The sequence below is a fragment of the Salminus brasiliensis genome, chromosome 14, assembly GCF_030463535.1.
Source record: "Salminus brasiliensis chromosome 14, fSalBra1.hap2, whole genome shotgun sequence".
NCBI classification, from domain to species: domain Eukaryota; kingdom Metazoa; phylum Chordata; class Actinopteri; order Characiformes; family Bryconidae; genus Salminus; species Salminus brasiliensis.
This window is the reverse complement of record NC_132891.1, coordinates 9,773,417-9,782,567: the sequence shown is the minus strand read 5'-3', so window position 1 is coordinate 9,782,567 and position 9,151 is coordinate 9,773,417. Positions and strand designations below refer to the sequence as shown.

The 9,151-nt window shown below is 42.1% G+C and overlaps 1 protein-coding gene across 1 annotated transcript; it reads left to right on the top strand.

The window, feature by feature from the left end:
* The first annotated feature begins 20 nt into the window (after nucleotides 1–20).
* Nucleotides 21–8,864, top strand: pcmtd2a (protein-L-isoaspartate (D-aspartate) O-methyltransferase domain containing 2a). The gene is made up of 6 exons (XM_072656489.1): nucleotides 21–298; nucleotides 2,565–2,883; nucleotides 3,869–3,971; nucleotides 4,102–4,273; nucleotides 5,674–5,797; nucleotides 6,503–8,864. The coding sequence occupies exons 2-6, from the start codon at nucleotides 2,577–2,579 to the stop codon at nucleotides 6,931–6,933; spliced, it is 1,137 nt and encodes a 378-aa protein (XP_072512590.1). The 5' UTR covers nucleotides 21–298; nucleotides 2,565–2,576; the 3' UTR covers nucleotides 6,934–8,864.
* The last annotated feature ends 287 nt before the right edge of the window (nucleotides 8,865–9,151 follow it).

The window sequence follows — 9,151 nt, the reverse complement described above, 5'->3', positions numbered from 1 at the left end:
CAGTTTGTGCGGGTGTGACGTCAGACGATCAGCTGATCAGTGTTTACATCCCGCACTGTGGCCGCTCGCGCTGGATGTGGACAGAGGCGCAGACCAGACGGGGAAAGAGACGATGGAGGGAGTAAACGCAGCACGGGGCGAGCGCTGAAGCTGCTCGGTACACCGTTAGCGCGCGTCGTGGTCAGACAACGCTGAGTCACCGAAGTGCAGTTTTCTTTGTTTGCGGTGGAGATCAGATTTAGCTCAGAGCTCCATCTGCTGCCTTTATTTACAGCCAGACCGACAGGGTGCATCCGAGGTGAGCCGAAAACAGCGCTTATAAAACGCACTGCACACCGCCATCAGATGCTGTCAGCCAGCTGCAGCGTCGTGTTGTGATCTGGGTTAAAACGTCAACGACACAAGTACTCGTTTTAACCCAACATATGTAAAAAAAAAAAGACCTCCCGAATACCACGCGCGTTCAGAGGGCTCGTTTTGGATGCAGTGTAAGGGGAGGCGCTTTTGGGGGACTTGGTGGATCAAAGACGCGTTTGTGCGCGTTTGTTTCCCCGAGTGGCGCAGCTGCAGTGGGAGCGCAGTGTGAGGATTGGTGGGCATGTTGCTCAGTCGCGCAGTTTCTGAGCATGTGAGTCTCCGGGGAAGTTTAGACTTTCCTGTCCCACAGCGCCACCTGCCGGCACCTCACTGGAAGCGCACTGAAAGCGTGTTCAGCGGTGAAGTGCTGATTAGACTGAATTTTTCCATAGTTTGTTCATCCTCTGTTGGTGTGGATTCCAGTTGTAGGCAAAGGTTTGGCCACCCCTGGTCAGGGTAATAATGTGTCGTTGATTTTGTAAGTAAGTAAATAAGTTCACAGTCCTGCGCAGAGACACACTTCAGCAGTGAGAATGTTTAGGAGCTTCATTTGGCACATTGCTAAACAGTAAATGTGGTGTGTGCAAAGGTGAGTGAAACCAACCCAGCCAACATGCTCATGTGAGGCCCACATGGGTGGAGTGTGGCTCTGAGTGTTCCTAATGGGACCCAGTTGGGCTTTCCAAATAGGCCCCATCATGGGTCCCATCTAGACCCCCTATGCAGTGTATAACCCAGATGGTGCTCATGTTTAAGTCCTTCTTCAAATTTCATTCAGTTTTATTTATATAGTGCTTTTTACAGCAAATGTTGAAAAAAAAAAAAAGCTAGTGGCAAGGAAAAGCTCCCTTCTGGTCCCATTTCTGACCCAGGTGAGCATCCATGCGTGGGGCCAACATGGAACCAGAGGACAAAACTTTCTTGTTCCACGTTGGGCTGCCCACACAGGCCCTACATGGACATGTTAGCTGGGAGGGCTCACACAAATAAAGCAATTTCCTTTACTTAACATTTATATATGTAATGCTGATAAGGACAAAAATAGGTATTCTTTTTGGACGATTCAGCCTAAGCATACCTTGCATGTAGCTTTAAAAAACTATTCACAACTATGTCACAAACTATTGTAAAACAACATATCAGGTATCAGGCTGTGTTTTCTTAATCATTTAATCGATATCTTCTTGTTTTCATGTCTTTGGACGTCTGCTTCCCATCACCACCACTGTGAACACTTCTGACTCTCTAGAATGGAGCATTTCACACCTGATCACCCATCTTAAACACTATGAATGAATTATGTGGCATTAAAAATTGATGTAAATTCATTTTAATGAGTGGAATATATTTATCAAGTGTGAATCCAAATCAGTTTGACCATTTGAAAAATGTTTTATTTCTTTTTATTATTTTTATTTTGTAACCAAAATAATTCATATAGAAGCAATAGGCAAAATGAAAAATAAACTATTGTGAATTTCACTATTGCAGTCAAGCTTTGTTATTAGTTCACATGTTATATCAAGAACCTTAATTAATATGTATTTTGGTGAATGGCAGCTTTGACAGGGCTCGTGTTCACGTTTAGCTGCTGAAGCTGTGTTATGGTTTATGAGTGCACACATATAGCAAGGACAGAGCTTGTGATGCAGCTTCAATTTTATTAATATGCCGGGATGATTAAACCTGGCATCATCATCTTTTTTCCAGAGGGTTCTCTGATGGTACTGGAGTATTCTGAAGAACTGGATGTTCTTCAAATGTTTCTTTGAGCAATGCCATTGAAGAACCACATTGGTTCCTTTAAGCACCATGTTTGAAAAACCTTTTTGTACCATTTTCTATATTCTTCACCCTCACACTCTCTCTACTACAAACATGGTTCCTCATTGACTGAAGAACCATTTGAAGAACCTTTATGTTTAAGAGTGTGTAGCACAATACACTGAATGTGTATTATATGTATTTACATTATATATATATATATATATATATATATATATAAATAGAGAATTTTTTATGCTTCAGGATCGAGGTCTGTAAGCCATCTTTCATAATGGAAAACTGTCTGGGGAAAATATGCAGTTGCAGCACAGCAACACAGACTCAATCAAAGTTGGTACGGATTGCCTCATCACCTTCTCTGTGGAATCTCACTAACAGCATGACGTGTCCTTGTTTTCTCCTTCCACTGTGTTCTTCCACAGGAACCAACTACAATGGGCGGAGCAGTGAGTGCAGGAGAGGACAATGACGAGTTGATTGATAACTTAAAGGAGGCCCAGTACATTCGGTCAGAGCTGGTGGAGTGTGCTTTCAGGGCCATTGACCGCGCTGACTACTATCTAGAGGAGTTCAGAGACAGCGCCTACAAGGACTTGGCCTGGAGACACGGTAACATCCATCTCTCTGCACCCTGTATCTACTCTGAGGTAATGGAGGCCCTGGACCTGCAGCCTGGCCTGTCTTTCCTCAACTTGGGAAGTGGGACAGGCTATCTTAGCACCATGGTGGGCCTCATACTAGGTAAGTCCGAGTTAGAGCTGTGAATATGAATATGAAATGGAAGCCCCAAAATGTAATTAGGTTATACTTTATTAATCTGCCCAAGGGCACAACCAGGACTAGGTGCCCTAGTCTCAGCCTCAGTAGCAAATGGTTGTCTACACTGGACTTTGTGACATAAGTCTTTCAGTTACAGATGGGATTGCCTCCCCCTACCGGCTGCACCCAAACAGAAAGTCTATGATTGGTCGATTTGCATGTTGGTCAAGCAGCCTTTTACTCTCAAATAGGCGGGTTATTGCCACATTAGGTGACTTGGTTAAGTCCTGGGATTTGAACCCATAACTTTCTGTTTGCCGGATCATCACATAACATTGAAATACAAACACTATATGGACAAAAGTATTGGGACACCTTGTCATTCATTGTTTCTTCTGAAATCAAGGGTGTTAGAGTTTTATCCTGCTTTTACTGGAGTAACTGTCTCTGCTGTCCAGAGGGAAGGCTTTCTTCTAGATTTTAAAGCACTGCTGTGAGGATTTGATTGCATTCAGTGACAAGAGCATTAGTGAGGTCAGGATGTTGGATGATCAGTACATTTACCTCATACCACCTCCTTAACTCATGCCAAAAGAATTGGATGGAGCACCATCCATCATTCCAGAGAACACAGTTCCACTGCTCCACAGTTCAATGATGGGTGGGTTTATACCCATCTAGCCCACACCTGGCATTAGGCATGGTGTCAATAGGTTCATGTTTATCTGCTCCAGAGCCTGTGTTCTATTAGCATTGCAACTGTAACTGGACTAGATAAGCTGTGTGTGTGCATACACACAACTTAAAGTAGATGCATTAAACTAAATGCATTTTTAGAAGGGGTGTCCAGAAACATTTGGACAGATAGTGTATGTGGGATCTGCTGTTTACACTTTCTGTAACTGAAACATAATGGGTATGATATTTCTGCTGTTCATTGACTCTGAAACTTTCTGTTTTCCTGCAGGTCCATTTGGTGTGAATCATGGTGTTGAACTGCATGCTGATGTCATTGAGTACGCTTATCAGAAGCTGGACTGCTTTATCAAGACCAGTGACAGCTTTGACAGGTTTATAGTCATGTGCTGACTACTGAATTCATGTTGTTTTATTTATATAGCCAAGGAAGAACATGTGTTGCAATTTCACTTACATTAAATGTGCCTAACGCTTAGACCTGACCACACTTTTATGCATCAGGTTTGAGTTCTGTGAGCCGTCGTTTGTAATGGGAAACTGTCTTGAGATTGCCCCTGAGAGCAGGCAGTATGACAGAGTGTACTGTGGAGCAGGGGTTCAGAGGGAACATGAAGATTACATGAAAAATCTGCTGAAAGTTGGTGGTATCCTGGTGCTACCCTTAGAGGAAAAGGTGAGAACGTTACAGACTGGTGAAACCCATGTTTTATTGCACTGTAAGATTAATCCTGCACACATTTTGTCAATATCAGTAGTATATGAGTACTGTCTAGGGCCTAAAAGCAGCTTCTAATGGATTCAAACTCAGCCGCCAGCTAAATAATAGGCCGCAGTACACTTAATTATTATACACCATATTCAATATATAGCACTTGATCAACAGGCAGTAAAGGTTGGCAACACAAGCAACAGACTTCGTCATTTAGTCACGTTATCATAAGATCAGTTCGGCATAAAGTAACAACAGTATGCAACCTAAACACTGAACTGAGCTACTATAGGATAAAGATGGTCTCCTACTGAATTAGAACCTTTCACACTGGACCAGGTCTCATACTCAATTAGGATTCTCTAAATAACAGGCCATTAAAAGCATGGATTCTAAGAAAAAGAACTGTTGTTTAACCCAGTGAACACAGAATATGACCCGAGAATTGAACTCTACTCTTGTCTCCATGCACAACCAAAGGACTGTACACTGTGAGCATGTTCTAAAGACCAGACTCCAGATTTATCACAAAATCCAGTAATACTTCTGTAATGTTTTTTTTTTATTCTGAGCCTCTGAACTTGTACCTATTTGAAGTTTGTTCTGTGTTTCCCCCTTTATTTGCATTTACATTTATGGCATGGAGCTGAAGCTCCAGAGTGATTTACAAGGTTACTCGTATTACAGAGGTGGGCCAATGTAGTTTTGGGAGTTTTGCCCAAGGACTCCTATTGGTGTCACCCCGATCGAGAATCGAACCCCAGTCTCCCACATGGTGTGATAGTCCACTAGTAGTGGGTAGTGATGTTATCTGTTGCAACACACCAACCACTGTTTGCTTGCTAACACACAAGATAAGCTAAATCCAACATTTCCAACAATCCCAATTAAGCGCCAGAAATTTGCAGTGACCTGTAGCCAGTGACATTAACACCAAATGTATTTAACGTGATTACGAGAGCACACACAGCCAAAAATGCATCATTATTCATTGAAAAATACAAATGATCTGCTGTCCTCACAATTTTATGTTCAAGCAAGAATTGTTAAAAAAATTAACAAAATCTTCTAAAACATGTATGCACAGCCCATACAGAATTACAGCTGCCAGCGCTAGAGATTGTTGCGCTGAAAATCTAATCTTAGGAGATTAGCAGCTCTAGAAATGCTTAAATTTGCCTGTCTTCCTCATTCCGAGTTGTTATGAAAGTTACTGGAAGCTGCTGACCCATATCTGTATGATTATCTTGCTGCCACATGATTGGCTGGTTCGATAATCACATTTGTATGAGTATGTGTACAGATCTTCCTCAGAAAAAAAGACCAGAGAGTTTAAATAATCTGTATTTTTTCCTTTTTCTCAGCTTACTAAAATTACTCGAACGGGATACAACTCATGGGAGACAAAGAAGATCATTGCTGTGTCCTTCGCACCACTTGTACTCCCCAAACACAGAGAAAATGGAAAGCCCAGAGCAGTATCTCTACGTAAGTGGCCTACAATAGCAACTGACATTCATGTCGCTGAATTTTGTACTCCATAGGAAATATTTTACTGGCAAGTAGCCCAACCTGAATGGCCTTGAAGGTCTTGGGATGTCTTTAGTGTCCATGATGTCCATTTTTCCTTTTTAATAAAGTCAAAATTTCAGAAGTATGAGATTTTGTTGACAGTGACTATATACAGATCAGCCAAAACATTAACACCACTGACCGGTGAATTGAAAACTTTGCTTGTCCTCATCTACAGTGGCATCTGTCAAGGGGAGGGATATTAGGCAGTAACTAAACAGTCATTCTTGAAGGTGATGTGTTGAGAAAAAGAAGGAAAAATGGACAAGTGTATAGATTTGAGCCAGATTATGATTTCTAGACGACAGGGTTAGAACATCTCCTAAACATCAGGCGGGTCATGTGGGGTGTTCCTGGTATGCAGTGGTTTGTACCTACCAAAAGTGCTCCTAGAAGGGACAACCAGTGAACCAGCGACAGGGTCATGGGCACCCAAGGCTTGTTGATGTGAGGGGCTTTAAGGGTCTGCTGCTAACGTCTTGGTGCTACATACCACAGGACACCTTCAGAGGTCTTGTGGAGTCGATGGTAGAAAATGGTTTATGTACAGAAGCTGTGATTGAAACTGGTTTAGATTCTGTGTATTAGCTTTTGACCAGTATGGGGTTTGTTGTTGTGCAGCTTCTATGTTCGAGGTCCGAAGCCTCCAGGATTTGGCTCGCATCTCCATCCGGCAGACCCTGAAGAAGTCGGTGTCCGGGTCGTGGCCCCTGCCTCGGAGAGTGGGGTCCAGAGGCAGGTCCCGTATAAAACAGAAACGAGAACATCGCGACTCCACCCTGCTGACGAACCGCTACGTGTTCATGAGTCGCCTGATCCCCGGACCTATGGATGACAACAACAATCAGTCGGGGACAGACGACGAAGAAGAGGACTGCAGAGGGGTTTGTGAACGCGAAGAGGACGAGGCAGAAGAAGATGAAGACGGGAGGAGGAAGGAGGGAAGGGTTCTGCTAATTGAAGCTCCGGTTAACATCCTGAGGGAGAAAATCCTCACCCTGCCACTTCCTGAGCCACTCAAGATGTATCTTCTATATTACAGAGAGAAGTAGGCCATCAGTGTCTGGTCATGCCCAGCCTAGTCACGGACCTCTTACAGGTACCCACAGCCCCATCAGTCCAACTCCTGCCTTGTCAGCAGAGATGTCAAGTGCAATTTTTAATAGTCAAATAATCAGCAGTTAGTATAAAGAAATAATCAGTTTCGTGGTTTCCGACAAGCACAGCTTCTTTGATCATGACGTGTAGACCCATTCTACCCATTCTACCCATTCTGAGATATTGTCGCTGTTATTCCACAACCTTGTAATTTACATTCTGTGACCACTTGGGTGACGACTGGACCAACAGAACATTTATAGTTAAAATGTAGTTACTAGGGATGTCCCGATCAGATCCAGGCATTTTTAATGGTTTGGATATCGGCTTTTAAGGTTCCGATCTGCTTCCGTCCATCTGGCATGCCCTAGATGGCACGATCCTCAGCTGCTGCAGATGATCTTAAAAACTCAGCAGCCAAAATAAAAGCTAAAGTTGGCTTCTTATTCTAACTCTTCATTCCACCTTAAATAGTGCCGCAGTTACATTGTGTACATTTTACCAGCAGATTGTAACTCCTACATTCTTTAAGGTGGAATGGAAAGTTCAGCACGGAGAATGCCGACTTTAGAGTTAGTTACAAAACAAAAAAGAAAAGAAAGAACAGTATGTCTGTGTTCTCTATTCAGTTTCTCAAAAGACAAACCCTTCTTGACCAGGATTCCCCACAGAGCTGTTAAAACCTGGCAGGGGAATTAAGCCTCATATTTCCTTCATTCAAAAACATATATGATAATGGAAGAAATCTCATCCCTGCTTGTCAGCAACCTCTTTTTACATATACAGTATATAAAAAAAAAAGTCAGTACATTATGGTTATGTCTCTTACTGCCTGCTGATGTTAAATGTGGTCTCCGAGGTTATTATACAGGTAGGAGTACACCTTTTTTTCTTTTGGTTTTTAGTCCCCTACTGAGAGAGAGACTTCACAGTATTGCTTTTGTCTTTACTTTCAATTTTCGATAGCGGTATTACTCTAAAAACAACGGCTGCTGACAGCCTGCTGAATCACAAACGTTGTGTTACGTGGAACTGTTTGCCTCGGTGTGTTGCAGTTGTGCATTTCATCCTTCTCAACTTTTAGAGACTGATTTTATGAAAATGAACGGTGTACATTATTAATGGAGTGTGTGAAAGGTACAATTACTTCAGTGATATTGTGTTATGAACAAAGAAGTTCTGTTGTGGTTTGGGGGGTGGGGGGTGTAGTAGATTCTTCAGAGAAAGGTGTGAGTACATGTTTCCTCTTGGGCTAGTTCAAAAATAATCTTTCAACTTTTGATCTATTTTTTGAGATCTGCTGTTTTCAAGCTTATTTTTCAATGCACTTTGTTTATATCAGTCTGGTTTGTACTAAACGTTCGTCTCAGTGTGCTACATTAAGCGCTACACAACAAATTATTAACACAGATATAATAGGAGAGTCACCATGGGCTCAGAAAAGATCAAGAAGCTTTCTCTGGATGATTTGCATCATCAGATCGTCAGTTTCAGTGTGAAAAGTTAGGACGTTGCTTCTATCTAGATGCTTGCAGGGATAGAAACTATGTTCTGTACAGTTCCTTAATTACATACAAAAATAACAAGCCTGTTTCTGTTCCATTGCTCCCTTGTGAAATAATGTCCAAATGATGTGCTTCACCATCAAACATTCCCCAAGGAACTATGGAACAAGACATGGAAAGGATGCAGAAGACTGGGTGTCAAATGTAGCAAATCCTAGAGGGCCAAACTAAGCTTGATTTAACAATTTGCAGTTTATAAAAAAAATTGCCCAACTTGAGAATGTAAAATCTGCCTTTGCACATCTGTGTGTTGAGAAATATACACATTGACAACTACTGTTTATATAAAGTCCAATAAAGTTTGAAATGGTCACATTAAATACGTAGGCATTGTTATTTTCAGCATGCATTTTATATATATATATATATATATATATATATATATATAAGGACAAAAGTATTGGGACATCTGCTCATTCATTGTTTCTTCTGAAATGAAGGGCATTTCTACATTAAAAAATTAAAGGGGGGGGGCTGGAATAATAATCCATACCATGAGTACCATCATTCCAGAGAGAGCGCTGTCCCATTGCTTCACAGCTCAGTGCTGGGGGCTTCATACCCCTCTAGACCACACCTGGCATTAGACATGGTGCCAACAGGTTCA